The sequence below is a fragment of the Lepisma saccharinum genome, chromosome 15, assembly GCF_977018435.1.
Source record: "Lepisma saccharinum chromosome 15, izLepSacc3.1, whole genome shotgun sequence".
In the NCBI taxonomy this organism is placed as follows: Eukaryota; Metazoa; Arthropoda; class Insecta; order Zygentoma; family Lepismatidae; genus Lepisma; species Lepisma saccharinum.
This window is the reverse complement of record NC_139243.1, coordinates 56,255,504-56,274,376: the sequence shown is the minus strand read 5'-3', so window position 1 is coordinate 56,274,376 and position 18,873 is coordinate 56,255,504. Positions and strand designations below refer to the sequence as shown.

Here is an 18,873-nt window from a genome sequence, read left to right as displayed (position 1 = left end):
ACGCATGAAAGTTTATTATGCTCCGTCGTATTTTATTTGCAGAGATTCACTGTGGAGAAAATGTTTCAACTAGCAGAGAATTTCTACTCTGGGCTCGGCTTGTATAAAATGACTGATGCATTCTGGGAAAACAGCATTCTGGAGAGACCAACGGGCAGCAAGATGACCTGCGACCCTGTTTCGTTTCAATTCTGTCAGGGCAACAAAGACAGAGACTACAGGTAAGAATTTACCTTCTACGTGACCCATGGTTTACCATAGGATATACTGTAAACAATCCGTAATTTTACGGTGATGACAGTGTAAAATTTGCCGCAAGTTCATTTTACAGTGTTTTCGCCGTAAATAAGTGAAACTTAAAAATTCTGGATGCAACAGGGTAGCTCAAGAAAAAAAATGCCACACGGGAGAGGTGGTTTTTGGCAACCCCAGTGCACCCCCCTTATCTTTCTACCCGTGTCCCTACTTTCCACCTTTCTCCAATAAAAAAAACATGACCATGTTCGTGTCCTCCCGTTTCGCCTTATCCCGTTTCGCCTTATTGCGTTTTCACCTCCCCCAATAAAATTTCAAATGATTTATGTGACACGAACTTTCTAAGGCGAAACGGGATATCCCATTTCGCCTTATCCTGTTTCGCCTTACTGCGTTTTCACCCCATTTCGCCTTACTGTGTTTTCACCCCATTTCGCCTTATCCCGTTTCGCCTTACTGCGTTTTCACCCCATTTCGCCTTATCCTGTTTCGCCTTACACACAAAAAAATTCCACCAGGGAATATTATCGACTTGAAGGGTAATTCATAATGGGAGGCCAGAGCTTGTGATGTTGCCAACCTTGGCTCCTCCCCACGACCCCGAGGAGTACGCACCAGGTTAGGTTAGGTTAGGTTAGGTAAGGTTAGGTTAGGTTAGGTAAGGTTAGGTTAGGTAAGGTTAGGTTAGGTAAGGTTAGGTTAGGTTAGGTTAGGTTGATTGTGAGAAATTTTTTGTGTAAGTTGAAACGGGATAAGGCGAAACGGGAATTAATCACCATGTTATATATTTACGATTTTAATGACGAAAGAATAGCCATATTTTAAAAATACTTAAGCGTCGGTGATATAGGGCAGATAGCCTTGTTGGCATGTTTATTTATAACTTGACAATTTTAAAAACAAGACGCTGCAAATAGCTGTTGCGCAGCTCACACCACATTTCCCCACTCAATTCACCGCAGCGACGTTGGTTCGCAGTGTCGCAAGCTGGAGGGAGCGGAATGGTCTGAGGATTTTCAACGAAATTTGTATTCGCTTTTTTTTGGACTGTTTTCTACCTGCCGGAGTACAGTACCTCAGCTCACCTTTCGCCAACGACTCTTTTCCTTCTTTTAAAACTTGGCCTCCCCGAAGGCGCAGTGGTAGCGTCGTCGCCTTGTAATCAAGGGATCCCGGTTTCGATTCCCGGTGGAGGCACATAGTGGTTCGGATCCCACTTTAAACTGTACGTCCTGTCCCGATTAGCCTTACTGTGCATACAGTGGACTTACAACAACAAATCAATCCAATCCAATTATTTTAAAACCTGAGAAACCATCCATTTAGATACTCCCGTGGCGGCGCTTGTGGACTCAACAACATTTTACTTAAGTTTATGTAACTCCTTCTGATTTCGCAAATACGTTGCAACATTGTAAACAATTTCTCTGGCCTGTCCTCTAAGGGGCTTTCCAGAGCAGATTGTGGATTTCGTTGGACCCGGCATGATTTGATTTTTGCATTTCAAAAATATGCAGCCAAGAATAAAGAACAAGAACATTTCAGTGCTTTAAAAAAGAACACAGGCAAGCGTGTTATCAGATTGTCTTCTCGTAGTGATTGTTGTACGATAAACAAAATAACCCCCACCCCACTCGTCTTTAAAAAAACAACGAAAAACACGCCACTGCTCGATGTCGCATTCAGAAAATGAAGTTATATTACAGTTTACGATCCGCGCACCGCTCGCATTTTCAAAGACCGGATTAAATCAAATGAACCACTGATAAACTGATATGAGCCGGCACCGACAATCTGCACAGTAAAAATAGTTTGTCATATTTGTTTTAGCTTAATTTTGCTGAGTTGGCACCACTCGTAGTCTCAAGGCCAGACCAGTAAGTAGAAGAGTGGTGGGGAGGATGACGTAATAGGAAGTGCTCCGCAGCGATCTGCGCATATCAGGACTTAACTTGTCAGGCTATAATACCTGTCTAATGAAATCAAAATAACGGTAGTCTCTTAGCTTAAATTGCTACATGAAGCTATAGGTATTAGCTATGTTACACAGCAGTAACTTCAATTAGCTAAGTGTTGTCAACAATAAATCCAACTCTTTTTAAAATAAGTTGCCACTCACCAAGTGGAACACATACAGATTCAGATCGCACTATAAACTGTAGACGTAGTCCCAATTAGCCTTTCAGTGCATAAAGTGGACTTAATAAACTCAAACACGCAAATAACCACGCTTACGTATTCAGAAATAAGGGCTTGGCGCCAATCAAACGTCCAAGTTTGGCGTTCTCCTGAGTGAGGCGCTCTGGCCTCTAACCAGGGTTGTTAAAGGACTAGGAATTTTAAATAAATTCAATTCCGGTTCAGGAAAGAAAATCAGCAAGCGTAAATTGGTTCTGGACCGTAAATAACCTTTTTATCTGTAAAGTATTTCAATTCGGTCCAGGAAAATTTTTACCAGATCAATTTAAATCCGGTCCAGGAACCTTTTTTCAATGAAACAATACGCTACTTGGACCGAATTTAAATTGTGCGAGATAAAATGTTGCGGTCCTTCAGCGGAATCCAATAGAACCCATTAGAATTTATGGGTTCCGGGACATTTAACAACCCTGCCTTTAACCCTCCCCTGGAATGCAACTTCTAGATAACAAATACGTAAATGACAAGTAATTTAAAATGTATTGCTAAACTGTTGTAATAATGCATGTTGCTGTCGTGCGCATATAAATGTTGATATTAAGATAACAACAAGTTTACACTTCTTCCACTGGAGGGCACCACTTGCGAGCAAATAAAAGATGAAGAACTCTGAGGAATTTTGAAGCCAGCTTATGTTGTCGTTTATTGTTGTTTCTGTAGGAAGTATTTCCTTACTGTGAAACAACTGTAATTTTACAGTAACATTACAGGCAACCTAACTGTTAATGATTTCACCGTAAAATTCCGGCAATTGTTTAGTGTAGGGAAATTAATAGGAACATGGAGTTGCATCGATTTAATCAAATAATAATGTTCTAGGTAATTTTTGTTACAGAAATGAAAGCACCCAATCTCTAGTAATCTAAGGATGTTAAACGTGGAAATTACATTAAAAATGTCCGATTGGCTGTCGTTTTGGCGTAACAGAAGGGGGAGACGGGGCATATTCTAACGACTCACCTCAACTCGAGTATGTATGGCAACACTGTTGAGGTTCTGGCACGTCGCATTCCAGTATACTACGCCATCCTTTGTTGTTTCAGATACTCGCAACATTGGCCAGTTTGCATTCTGTTGTGCAGTGCCTCAGGAGCAGTGATGTGTGTCTACGCGTAAACAGCGTCAGTCTACATTCTATACATATGCCTGGTTCGCTCAACGCGCGTTAAATTTTAAAGAAGCGTTAAATCAAGTTAACGCTACATTAGCACATTGAGGCATTTCTCCAACCTTCGTTAAGGCTAACAGACCTCTATGTCGTCGTTAAATCTAAAGGCACTCTTTTGCTTCATTAAAGTGCTTAACAGCGCGTTGTGTTGTGTCGGAAATAAGATGGCGAAATTGCGTATGCCAGCTGTTGTGTTGAAAGGTTATCCCAGACCGATTTTGGGTCGATTTGAAAATATTATTTGCATACCATCGCAAAACGTACACTAGTTCGATTTCTTTCTACAGCAAAAATAATTTTCCCATTTGGTATTTCATATTATAAATTCGTACTGCAAATCAGAAATCACATGTAAGTTAAATGAGAAATATTGTATTAATGTACTTTTTAAAGTTTTGTCAATAATGGCATCGTGATCATCACACATTATTCACATTTTATTAATTTTGCCTGTCGAGCCAAAAATATATGCTTATAGTTAATTATACGAACTTGATGTTTTTAAAATGCATATTGGGCTTCCACCTTCAATGCACTGTAACCATAAACACAAAATATCGCATGACTTTTTAAAATAATGTAACCTCCTTTTACATATTTCAATTTGTATAAGGTAAAGTTATTCACCAAAATATTCGGTGTCGTCGTCCACGGCGTTTTCCAGTTGATCACATAGAAACTGGAAAATCGTGGTTTGTTGTGTTTATGCTTATGTCTGCTTATAACTACCATTCCAATTTTATGTTGATTTTTAAACTGAAAAATGTCAGAAAACGTAAGAGATAAAATTAAAATGAAATAGGCAATACACGTCTTGTACTCTCATTTAATGTAAAATAAATCGGTGACATTACACAGTGTAGCCTGCAATCTTTCAAAGCAGTAGTAGTTTCGAACTTTCAAATTATTATCCACTCCAATTAACATAATGGAAAAAAAAATGATTTTGCAGTGAAGAGAATGCTCGAGACAAATGTTCATCATTCTATATTCTGAATCACAAGGGACTAGGGACAGCTGTAGAAAACTTGAGATAAATGCTAAAAGCACTAAACCTGACCTGCCTAACCTAACCAAGTACAGAAATAAAGAAAACCTGCCTAACCTATTTACTTATTTAGCTCGTAGCTGTACGTAAGTAATGTAGAATAAAACATGTTATTTAATATAACGTGAGTCTTAATATAATCACAAAATCAAAACAATTATTATGCAGCATACTGAAAATGGGCTGACATATAACGGTGCAAATGGAAATTAAATCGTATTCGTAACAAACCGAAAGAGCACTTAAAAATTGAAAAAAAAATAATCAACTGTTACATGTACAAGGTACATTTACGAACGACTACCATCTCATCACGTAATATAGATTACATATGTTGTTTCATTAAGAGAAAAGCTTGAGGTTCTAAGCAGTTTCAGGTATATAGTTTCGTGCATGGACACATTTTGACATTGTGCAGTGACATAAAACACACTACCATCCATTCGGAAATTATTCCTTGTACATACGTACAAGTGGTAATGATATTGTCTAAGAGTGCACTGTTTTTTTTTACCAGTTATGATAAATCAAATGTAAAATATCATATTAATCAAGCGTTCCATGTACAAGGTACATTTTCTGAATGACTACCATTTCATCACATAATGTAAAGAACCGTACTACACATGTATGTTTCATTAAGGAAAAAAGCTTCAGGTCCTAAGTAGTTTCAGGTGTTGTCGTTTCGTGCATGGAAATTGTAAGAGTGTACATATTTGTTTGTAAAACACACTACCATCCATTCGGAAATTTTTCCTTGTACTTATGTACAAGTGGTAATGGTACTGTCTAACAGTGCCCTTGTTTTTTTCTACCAGTTATTATAAATCAAATGTAAAATATCATATTTATCAACCGTTCCATGTACAAGGTACATATTCTGAATGACTACAATTACATCACATAATGAATAATCAAACATAATGTAGAGTACCGTACTGTTTCATTAAGAAAAAAGCTTAATCCTAAGCAGTTTCGTGCATGGACATTGTAAAAGCATGCATATTTGTTTGTAAAACACACCAGTACCCATTCGGAAATTATTCCTTGCACGGTACATTCGTACAAGTGGTGAGGATACTGTCTAACAGTGCACTTGTCTTTGTTTTTACCATTTCTGATAAATCAAATATAAAATATCGTATTGTATATATATATTATTTCTTTGAAAAATATTTGTACGAAACAAGAACACAACCATTCAGAAACGTCCCTTGTACATATGCATGAACGGTAAGCATACTAGTAAACATTTTACGTGCCTTCTTTTTTGTGTCAGTTATTATTTGGAAACATTAGATTTCTTGTTTGCAAAGCCACATTCACATCAATGCTAAAAGAAGTGACTTGCAATATTTACATATTATTTAATTGCCATGCGTGGTGTAAATTTCGTGAAATGTTCCCTTTTGTTGAGGAAAATTGTTATAGCAAACACACGTTCATTTCCACCTTTAGGCCTCTTTTGCAATGCCATTTTAATATAATTAAATTTATCAAACTTCAAACAGATTACCATAACCTAGAACAGTAGTTTTTATTTATATATTTATGATCTTGTATTGGCAGTCGGTAGGCACTCATTTAAATCTAACTTACGAAATTACAATGTAACTGTTAATCCTAATACATAACATTTTCGGTGTGCGGACGTAAGTACCTAACTAACATTCATTTCTTGAACATAAATTTATGTGTTGCACATTATTTATTGTTGTTCCTGGGATTTCATACAAAAAAGCCCAATTCCGCTTACGCACAGGCTACTGTCCACGGTGCAACCAATCAAAACGTTGCATTTCTCGTATCAAAGTATGAGAATAGCAAGGCATCAAAGTAAAACACCACTAACATGTCGTTAGTTAACGGGCCTATAAAATCGCTTGAGCGAACATTAAAAGTTTAACAGGCTGCTAAGATTTTAGTGATGCGTTAACTATCAACTCGTTAAGAACGTTTTAACGATGGTTGAGCGAACCCGGCAGTAGACTATTTTATACACGTAGATTAGGTAATCTATGTAAACAACATGGCGAAAGGTGATAACTTAGCAAAGGGCGTCGTGAAATTAAAATAAAATTAAACTGCGTATCAGTTGCTTATGTGTGAGGAGAACTTTTCATACTCTTTCTTTCAAATTCGAACAATTTCTCACCTAGGAAGAAACCTAATATAGGAAATATTGTGGTGTTTTATGGGGAAAAGACCACTATTGCCTCACGACTGTCATCTGTTGTTGTGTTTTGTATACTATTTATCTTCTCGCATAGTTGATAATAGAAGAGAAGAGAAATTTTGTTGTAAATAGGGTTCTTTTCATTTCGTTAGGAACCAATATAGTTGAAAATGTCACTTTCCTTTCATGAAACCCTTGAAAATTAAATTTAATGCACTTTAGATTGTGTGCGTAGTCTATGTAAATTATAACCCAATGTAATCTACGCGTAGACACGCATGTAGACGTAAACTTACAGTCTACGGCACATCACTGCTCAGGAGTATTTCTATTGGTGCCACCAAGTTCTGTCTTAAAGCAGTTTTTCTGTACAACAGTTAACTTCTAACTTCAGTTCCTGTTGTCCATGCAGTTGTTCTTATGGAAAAATTACAGAAAGTCTTCGGTGCCTGGCAGGGGCGGCGCCAGGGAAGGGGAGGGCGCGAAGGGGTGCTTGCGCACCCTCTAATTTTCTACCCCCCCTTCAGCACCCCGTATTCAAAACCCTTAACATAACTCTTACAGTGTCATATGACGTAGTCACATTGAACGCCCGAATGTTAGGTATTGTAGTGAGACCGCTGTTATTGTATACAACAGCCAAGCACTTACAGAGAAACCACATATATTTTCCTGTACTGTCGGCAGTCTCTATAAAGATCAGAGGCCGTTGTCTTTTCTTTCGTCAGTATTGTAGTTAAGAATGGTACCTTATTTTGTTTTAAGTGGTCTGTTTGTGCTTTTCGATATTTTGCCTACGGTTCAGTGTTGTTAAACGATTTTATTGCCAGCGTACTTGTTCCTCTTTTCTCCATGTCGCACTGGAACAAAAATTTTAGGTGCTTTCAAGATATCTTCAGCTCATGCTCGGGGACATCATTTAACACGAGTTGTATCCTGACAGGTAGTTTACCTGTTAGTACGTTCTGTATGCTCCACGCAACATGTACCATTTCAGACTTTGTCGAGGAGCCGAAAGTTCGCAAAGAAATGTTACAGTTCGTTGATGGGTACAGTGCGGCAGAAGGGGATTTTAACAAAGATAAAATTGCCGTGCACTTCGCGTTTTGTCCCTGTCGTGTATTCACACGCAGAGGTTAATTGATTCGCAAACACTAGGTACTTCACAGTATAAAGATAAAAACGAGGATACAAAATAACGATTTAATACTAAACTTACAATAACCATTTCTAAGATGGCTGAACTCCCAATTTTAACAATAACAACTTTACAAACAATTGAATATCGATTCAGATATTATGCACACTTAACATTCCCCCTCTTCCTTATTTGACTTAGTTATATTTCAGTCTATCAGGCGGTTTTCCCTGTCGAGAGGACCTCCTACACTGATGCTGCTGTTGTCGCTGATGTGGGCTGCAGGAATCATCCAAGTACGACGTAGACGGTTTGTCACTTTCCGTAGAAGCTTCCGGCGCCACAGAACCACTGTCATTACTTCCACTTTTTCCTGAAATGAATAAGTCTTCATCGCAGAAAACTGATCCGCCGTCTTGACCTGTATCTGGTCCATGAATTCGTTTATCATTATCCTCCTCCTTCTTCTGACTTCCAAAATGATATCTATCTTTCTTGTCTTGTATCCACTTCAACTGATCTTCATGCACGACCCGGTTTCTACCTTCAACATTCACCAGCCATGTAACTTTGCTTGTCCGTGCCATAATTTTTCCCCTGACATACCTCATAGCAGTCCCGACACCGCAGCATCTGGGGCAGACGGAACATAGCCAGTGGTGCAACCACAAGGGGGCATTACATGTTACCTCCCCCAAACCTTGTTCGGAATCAATGGGGACAAGGGGGCAAACATTGAATGAAAGAAGGAGCAAGGCTAGCAAAGGGGCAATTGACATCCTCAATTTCAAATTTTATGCAATTAAAAATACATTTCTTAATATTTTTTGCCCCGTAAATCCGTAAAAGTTCAGAGCCGTAGCTAGGGGCGGCGAAAAATCAAAATTAAAATATTATAAAGGAAGGAATGCGACAACCTCTTAAATTAATATTGTTTTCAGTTTGCAATAATTTGGACCTAAAACAATTCTTAATAACGTCTTTGATACTTCTATTATTATTACTAATACACTACTACTACTACTACTACTAATAATAATAATATTGCCACGTTTATCCTGGTACTTCCCTCACCCCAGACAAAAAATCGTGGTTGTTCCTCTGCAAAAACATGCATCCATATGTCAAGCTTTCCTTATTTTCAACATCGCACCCCCTAAATTTGATACCGCACCCCCTCAGCACCCTCAGATGATTAATCCTGGCGCCCCTACTGGTGCGTGGAATACAATAGATTTGGGAGGGAAATTTGTGGTGTCTTCAAGATTATTACTGAATTAACAAAAGGGTTACAGAAAGGTTTGCTGCTTTTTATGTGATTTGGATAGTCGTGCCAGGAATTTAGATTACAAGAAGACGGTCTCGCCTCTACGTTCAACTTTCACACCTGGTGTGAAAAGAGTTGCTTCGGAACTATTGTACGAGATTACTTCCACCACTGATTACACTGGTCAACATGAAATTTGTTACAAGGAATGTGAATGGTATTCTAAGTTAAGTCGATGGTGCTGAATTCGAAAATGAAATTAGTTTTTTCCTATCGGGCTCAGTTTTCTTGTTACACACTAACCTGTACCTAATGCAATTCATGAAAATTCTGCCTATTGGGCTGTGGTTTAACCTATATTTACTCTACAGATATTGTTGAATAACAGTCATTATATGACCATAGAATGACCAGCACGTTCCTAAGGCCAGGGACCTTCCTCCAATTGCAACAAACCAAATCGTGAATAAGAGAGTCATGGCAACACTGTCGATGAGTCATGTCCGAACACGTAGAATCGGGGTGTTGCTTGTTGTCACATGCGTCTCAGCATTGTGAGTTCTGACGGAGTGGGAAGTGGCTGCCTTTGATTAGGTAAGTCGTGTGTAGTGTTAGTGCTTAAGAAAATGCATCGTAAACAGCCACAATTCGTTTTGTTATATATCTGGAGAGTTTACATTTACGTCACAAAAGCGACGAGTTACCCCTCTTATAAAGAAGTGCTACGAACTTTATTTTGGGTGTAAAGTTGGGGACCAAGACAAAACATGGGCCCCTACATATGCTGTTTGACCTGTGTTACACTTTTGACAAGTTGGTTAAAAGGATCACGTCACATGTCGTTTGCTGTTCCCATGCTTTGGAGGGAACCATCAGATCACACAACAGACTGTTATTTATGCCTGACCAAACTAGCTGAAATCACGTCGAAAACAAGGAACACTGTGCAGTACCCAAATTTACTATCAGCCACGAGACCTGTATGTCACAATGAAAAATTGCCGGTACCAAAGCCTCCTGAGAATGTGACTGAGTGAAGATGATTTTCGTGACCAACACGGGGAAGAAAGTGCAAGAGGTGAAGAAACTGCCGACCCAACATTTAAAGTGTCTGGTTCATCAATGGAGCCACACTTATTGTCACAAGGGGATCTGAACGATCTTAAGCGGGATTTAAATTTTTCTAAGCAACAGTCTGAACTTTAGCATCGCGACTGAAAGGTTGGAATCTCCTCGCTTGCGATACGAAAGTGTTTTTTTTTCGTGACCGCCATACTATTTTCTCAGAATGTTTCTCCCACGAAGGAGACATGGTTTTTTGTAATGACATCTCATCCGTTATGGATTGTCTTGGCCATGAATACAGGTCACACGATTGGCGTCTTTTCATCGATTCCAGCAAAGTTAGTTTGAAAGCTGTACTTCTCCATAATGGAAACAAATTCCCATCAGTACCAATTGCTCATGCTGTTAACATGAAGGAGACGTATGAAAACTTGAAACAGCTTCTGACAAATATCCAATATGAGAAATACGTACAAATGGAATATATGCGGAGATCTGAAGGTAATTGCAATTCTGCTTGGCATGCAGCTTGGGTACACAAAGCATTGCTGCTTCTTATGCAAGTGGGACAGCAGAGACAGAAAAAAATCACTATTCTGGGAAAAATGGCCTCTTCGCAGTGAATTAGTGCCTGGACAGAAGAATGTGGCGAACACTCCTCTTGTTGACCCCAAAAATGTATATCTCCCTCCTCTGCACATAAAATTGGGACTAATTAAAAACTTTGTGAAAGCCATGGACAGAACTTCACGTGGATTCATGTACTTGCAACAGAAATTCCCAAGAATCAGCGATGCCAAAATTAAAGAAGGAATATTTGTAGGGCCTGAAATAAGGGAATTGATGAATGACGAGAATTTCATTCAACAATTAACAGATGTTGAAAAAATGGCATGGTTGTCTTTTACAAGTGTATGTAAAAACTTTTTAGGCAAGCATAAAGCAGAGACGTATCGCGATATTGTACATGGACTAATTAGATCATACCAACGTATGGGATGCAACATGTCTCTAAAATTACATTTCTTGAATGATCACCTGGACTTCTTCCCAACTAACCTTGGTGCCGTTAGTGACGAACACGGTGAATGGTTTCACCAAGACATTGCTCTAATGGAAAAGCGGTATCAAGGTAAATGGAGTGCCGCAATGCTGTCCGACTACTGCTGGACCTTTGTGAAGAGATGTTCCTGAGGAAAAGTTTCGTAGGAAATTGGGAAGGAAACATTTTTAGATATGTTTATACACTTTCATGTTACTCATTTACTTCATTCCTATGTATACTGACACAGATTTATTACCTTTTACGTTTTGTAGCACTTTTGTGAAAGCGAGTCCTTTCGACCAATACATATAGAACATAGGCTGAGGTAGGAAAATACAAAAAACATTTTTACAGGAAATCTGAGCCCGATGGAGAAATTCTGAAATTAGATCTGCATTCAGGGGCTCAGCAACTTCTAGAAACAGCTTGTTTTGTTCTTGTAACATTCACAAATATTTTTCTGTGTTGCACTCAATTTAATAATTATTAAATTGAGTGCAACACAGAACTTCGTGAAGTCATTGCATTCGTAGATATGCTTGTCTATTGGCAAGGTGATGTTTTACATCTGTGTACTTCATCCCCACGAAAATTCTACCATAGGTAACCTATGACATTTCGCCCCCTTCCAAATTCATATATACGCTTGTCTATCGATAGGGGTACGTTTTACATCATTGTACTTAATCGTCCCGGATTTTCTACCATTGTACTGACCCCTTTCAGTCCCTGAAATTTCATCAGCCGAGGGAAAATTTGCTCCCTTCAAAAATATTCGGCAAAAGCGAATTCGGCCAAATGGAAATTCCGGTTTTGCCGAAAATTTGCTCAGGTGAGATATTTGTCTCCAGGGCATTCGGCGAAAGGGGCCTAAACCGACACGTTGTCGTAATTAAACACTTAGTGTGGATTATGATATGATCTAAAAGTAACGCCCTTGGCCTTGTTGGGGATGTGCACCCTTGTGTACATACGTATTACAGTACAGAACAAGTTGGCTTCTTAACCGTAATGACTTGTTTATTTCATGTGTGACATACGGTTGGTGAAATATATTTAATTGCATAATTTGTAAACTATGTTGCAGGATGAAGATGTGTGCTTCCGTGGACATGCATAGCCTCTCGGTTATGCTGCATGAAATGGGCCACATAGAGTACTACATGTCCTTTGAAGACCAACCATTCGCATTCAGGAATGTGATTAACGGAGGTAAGATGATCCCATACCATTCAATAGGCCTAATTGTTTCTTTACGTCGTTCTCACGGCGAACAGAGAATAGGAATGAAAGGATATTTTGTTTTATTCATTTGCTTCATTAATTGATTAATTTGCTTTATTTTACTTCGCCTTTTGTGCCACTTTTGGCTAATTTGCGATGAGGATGAGTGATGATATAATGAAATTGATGAATGGACATTCACAAACAAAGGCGCCAGTAGGATTTTTCCTCAGGGGGGCAGTCACACAATTTATTATTATTATTATTACTACTACTAATGTTTTTGTCCAAAATTACATACATTTGTAATTTCCATATTCTGCATGTACAAGGTTTCTATAAATTAGTTATACAAAAGTAACCGTTAATTGTGAAGAAAGTGTATTTGTAACAGAAATGTTTTATACATCAATGAATGCAACATATCTTCAAGTTTTCTCTACAAGTGTTCAATATGTGATCCTTTCATCACACGGCAAATGTCCCAGGGGTATTCGATTTCCTGCCAAACCCTTTGAAGCATGTCTGCATCGATGCCTGCGTTATCCGAACCCGCAGCTAGTCGACGTTGCTGGGAAGAGGGGGAACAAACACACGTTATTTAATGTAACCCCAGATAGAGAAATCGATGGGGGTCAAATCAGGCGAACGAGGTAGCCACGGAATCGTTCCACCACGTTACTTTTGTATAACTAATTTATAGAAATCCTGTGTGTGTGTGTGTATATATATATATACAGGGTGTCGCAAAACTCTTTCAACAACGCTTGGATGCTGTTAGATATCATAAAAGCAAGTAACTTTTCCCTATAAAGTTTATATCAAAAGCGCTTAGTTTCTGCGCTATAAGCGCTTAAAATCTATCCTGTCCGTATGCAACCCAACACAGCAAACGCTTGTTCTGACATAACTACCAGGGGCGCGTGGCAGGGTTGCCACTAGCGTTCCTCGTTAAGAAAGACGACTTCAAAACAACAACTTGGGAGTCTTTCCTGAGCAAAATCCAAAACATTAATGATACTTGCGATGTTGTAAGAAGCATTGACAGTATTTATAAACTGACCAACACAAATAATGGGCAGACTGAAATTCAAGATTACTCATTCTAAAATATTTCCATAATTGATTGATTGATTTGGTTTATTTTAATTCGCTTTTCTGCCACCTTTGGCTAATCGCGAAGATGAGGATGATATGATGAAATAACAAATGACACCAACGTCTAGGCCAGGATTTAAACTCGAGACACCTGGAGCCTTAGCGAGCTGTGCTAACCGCATCACCACGGAGTGTTTCGTGTATCATGCAATATCAACAATTGCAAGGGACACGTGACATAGGGGAAATCCACGAACGAACAAATGTAAACATGATGTGTTTGCTGCCTCGTTTCGAACACGCAGACTGTAATGTTATTTACAATTTATTTGAAAATTATTCCTATCTGTGCTAGCGTTATTGCTAATCGTGTTCGTCTCATAAGGAAATCATTGCAAGGCTCTTTAAACTTAATGATTGATTGATTCTTTGAGTAGTATAGTAATGTGTATTCTACGCCACCCCTGATTTTTTGACCTCTAAGAAAATCGCACCAGAACCTCAAAAACTCACTTTCTCTCCACGTTCCGCGCCTCATTTATTGCGCTGACGATGTTTCACAGCGCAGAAAAGCAGTGATGAGTAAATGCACTTTCTCATCCTTGAAGGATGAATGCACATTATCGTAATTTTCCAAGTCCGGCAATGTTTATATATCGTGACCTTTGTAAACCTCTCGGAACGATGTGATCTCTCTGCTACACACACACGCGCGCCTCTCATTATTTCCGTATTGTGACGTGTTTTTTTTTTCAAGCAAACAAATAAATAATAATAATTGTTTTTGTTTTTTTTAGGATTCCTGGTCCCTATAACCCGCCAGGGTGTGAGTGGTGCCCAACCAAAAAAAAAAAGTCTAACGGCTGCGGTTAGATAACCACACCTCTGTAGAGTTTCACGTGTTTTTTTTTCTCAAAGGTCCTATGGGAAACCTCTGTTAGTCAAAAATTCGAGATATTTGCAATTTAACGCAGGACTTGGAAAAAATTTTCGGAAAATTTTTGGTTCCATGACGACCTATGTTTATTTTGGTATGGGTGGACAGAGGACACCGAGACTCGACCAACGCACTAAACCCGATCTTTCTACGACTATTTGTTCAAAAGTTACGAGTGATCAAAATTTTTGAGGGTGGGCTAACTTCTTACCTCTTGACCTCAGGACCACCAAAACTTGGTATACGTATTCTACACCTCCAAAATCGACAGGGAGGGGGTATCTAACAATACCAGGATGGGGGTGTTTTTCGATATATTTTTTCGATAACTCTTACCATTTTCGAGATATTTGCAATTTAAGATTTTTTTAACGCTGTGGACTTAGAAAATTTTTGATTGATGAAAAAATTGGTTCCATGACGACCTATGTTTATTTTGGTATGGGTGGACAGAGGACACCGAGACTCGACCGACACACTAAACCCGACCTCTCTACGCGTACTCTACGTCACCAAAAAAAATCGACAAGGGGAGATTTTTCGATAACTCTCATTGTTTGCAAAATACTTAGGTTTTTTTTTTTTTTGATAGACGACAACGACGGAGTCATCAATGAGTAAACATCTGAACTCGGTGAACAAGTCAACTTCTGCAAACATTCCCCGAGTGTGCTCGCGTGTGTGTATATGTGACAGTTTTTCTTGTATGTACGCATTGCTTGCATGATAGAATTATTTTCCTGTAGTTTACGGTTATTACAAGCATAAGAAAACAGTTTTTTCTTTGTGACGTTTCAGGAGAACACACGCTCCTTTCATCAGACATTTATTTTCATTTTGACTAAAGATACAGTTATAACAATGGTTAGTAATTTTTAAACAAAAAGAATCTGTTATATAATGGATGTTGTCAATGTTACATTGTTGTAATATAGCAACTTAACTGTGAAAAAAGCAGTCTATTTTATTTTTATTTTAGATTTTTTTTTTTTTTTTTTTTTAATTATGAATCCCAAATATCATCAGGTAATTCAAATTCATCATTGTTTTCACAAAGTCTCTTGATGTTTTCTGTTACATTAAATTTTAAAGATGGTGGCTTACTCCATTTGTGAAAAAGAAAACTCCACACTGGATCTATGTTACCATTTTCATTCATGTGCAAATTACAATTACTTTATATTTGATGGCAAAATCTATCAGCAAAATAATGGTCTATCAATGGGAAACCCAGTATCCGGAATCATCTCCAGCATTTTCCTTCATTACATAGAATCTCCAATTGTTAATGCGATAGGTGCGGATATCAAACTCTACATCAGATATGTAGATGATGTGCTAATTATTGCTAAAAATGAGAACACCATCATGGACGTATTTAAATCGTTAAATGAATCACATCGTCGCATAAAATTCACTTGCGAACCCATGAATAACAATGTAATTTCTTTCCTTGATCTGCAAATTAAGACAACTGACTCAACAATTCAAACATCAGTCCATAGAAAAAAATTAGCGGGGGAAAAATACATCCATGCCAAATCAGAACATTCGCGTACAACAATGGATAACATATTTTTAAATTTTTTCCTGAGAGCACAAAGACTATGTTCTAATAATGAGGATATCAAAAATGAAGAAGAAAGGCTCTTTAATATAGCAAAAGAAAATGGCTTTCACACTAACAGAATAAACCAAATCAAAAAACAAGTTGCAAGAAAACTAAAGGAAAAGAGAAATACAGACAAAGATGAAAAATCTGTTGAAAAGAAATTTGTGTGCATTCCATTCCACAAGGGATTCTCACATAAAATTGCAAAAATTTTTAGAAGTTTTAATTTCAAAATTGTTTTTAAATCACCAAGAAGTTTGGAATGTACATTTAATGAATTCAAAATGAGAAACTCGCTACCAGATGTGGAAACCACAGGAATATATAATATAAGTTGTTCATGTTCAAAAGATTATGTGGGACAAACAGCAAGGAAAATGGCAATAAGATGGCACGAACATGATTTGGACATTATAAATCTAAACCCAAGAACAGGTTTGTCAACTCATATCATCGAAGAGAAGCATTTGATTAAAAAGAGAAGGGTTTTAAAAAGATTAACGGGAAACACAGAGTTGAATGTCTGGGAAGCCTCGTTCATTGCAGAAGAACACTGGAATAAATTAAATAATGAAAATGGTAACATAGATCCAGTGTGGAGTTTTCTTTTTCACAAATGGAGTAAGCCACCATCTTTAAAATTTAATGTAACAGAAAACATCAAGAGACTTTGTGAAAACAATGATGAATTTGAATTACCTGATGATATTTGGGATTCATAATTAAAAAAAAAAAAAAAAAAAAAAATCTAAAATAAAAATAAAATAGACTGCTTTTTTCACAGTTAAGTTGCTATATTACAACAATGTAACATTGACAACATCCATTATATAACAGATTCTTTTTGTTTAAAAATTACTAACCATTGTTATAACTGTATCTTTAGTCAAAATGAAAATAAATGTCTGATGAAAGGAGCGTGTGTTCTCCTGAAACGTCACAAAGAAAAAACTGTTTTCTTATGCTTGTAATAACCGTAAACTACAGGAAAATAATTGTATATGTGACGTCGACCTGTTAAGAATGTCACGTCAATAATACTATAGTTCAAATCACAAACCCTGACACCTTCTGTAAACAAAACCACCTGCATGCAGAAAGCATTGCAAACTCATAGAAGTAAAATAATCCACACGAAAATCCAGCGTTGTTACAGGATTTATTACGTAAGGTAAAACAATGGCAAATTTGTAGTATGGGATACGCTGTCGCAAATGACGTCTCACTTTAAACCCAATGCTTTTTCTTTTGTACTTATTGCTTCACCTTTATGATTAATTCTTTTGCACCAGTAATCAGTTCCCATAAATTTGGCTTTTTTTTTGCATGCGAATTGAATATATTTTACTTGCATCTCTTTAGACAAAATGATATAACATGATAATGTATATTTCTAAGGATGATATAGATAGGAGTGTATTTGAAATTTGTTTGTAGATTTTATGTAAATTGTATCTTATGTAAATGAAATATATAATGCAGCCATATGCAATGCTGTAAGTCCAATAAATATATTGATGATGATGACAAAGAAAGTTAGTAAATTTATTGCGGTTGGAAACTTTGACAAGCATCCTAATAACGATTTTTGTTCCGCCAAATAGAGTGCACTTGGTAAAAATAACTTGGTGACATGGCAAGGCAAGATAAGTGTGAACATTTTGTAGTAATATGCATTGTAACTTTCAATGAGCTTAGAGATTTGTGTACATAATAATATTTTATAACATTGGTTATTTTCTAAAAATAATCATGTGAACAGCAAGGAAGTAGTGCAACTTAGTAATATTGCCTGACTTATCCTTAGAAAAATAACATGCCGAGTTCTGTGCGTGCGGGAAGGTCTCAGTGTTCTCCGAACTTGTTTTCAAACACCAGCAAGGACAGCCTTTGAAAAGGGGTGAGAAACAGATTCTACTCAATATTTATGTAACGTTCTGTCAGTGGTATCCTGAGAAACCAGTAAATGAAGTGGCTAAGTTGGTATCTCAGTGCAGTGGTGTGTCAGTGTCTGCAGTTTTAAGGGTTATGAAAGAGAGAATGACCCGGAGAGTAACAATGTATGCGGCTGCATATTCGTCTGAAGTTTTGAAAGCGGGTTCTCACATTCAGAGGCTCTTATATAAAATGAATAGGTGCGGCGAACTATGAGTGTAACAGCAGATGATTGCGGTCATGGATCAACTGACGCAGAGTGATACATCGAATCGGTGAGACCGTTTGTTTACAGAAGGTGTCAGGGTTTGTGATTTAGACCTTAGCTTGGATATGTCATAACCTTCTTTTTTTATAGAGAAAAGAGAGAGAGAGAGAGAGAGGGTCATGTAACTGGTGATTTGCTTGGCTAAGGGGAATTTTCTGAGAATTCTTTCCATTCCAAATATTCTTTGTATGTGTGTGTGTGTGTGTGTGTGTATGTGTGTGTGTGTGTGTGTGGTTGTGTAGAGATTGATGCGCTTATGTATGTGTGTAAACATTAAGGCATTGACTTGTTAAGAATGTTACATAAATAATACTGACTCGGGAATGTTATGCTCTTTTTTTTTCTCTATAAAAAAGAGAAATTTGTGTTGATTGTTTGGTTAAAAAGAATTTCCTAATTATTTGTTTTGTCACAAGAATTGTTTGCATTCCAAACATT

The 18,873-nt window shown here is 37.6% G+C and overlaps 1 protein-coding gene across 1 annotated transcript in view; it reads left to right on the top strand.

Annotated features, from left to right (window-relative positions):
• The window catches only part of LOC145999712 (angiotensin-converting enzyme-like), a 292,863-nt gene that overhangs the window by 113,948 nt on the left and 160,042 nt on the right, over window positions 1-18,873 (top strand). Inside the window, exons 7-8 of the mRNA XM_083136993.1 lie at window positions 43-221; window positions 12,449-12,573. Of these exons, the coding sequence (XP_082993119.1) occupies window positions 43-221; window positions 12,449-12,573 (304 nt within the window). The remainder of the gene's footprint in view (window positions 1-42; window positions 222-12,448; window positions 12,574-18,873) is intronic.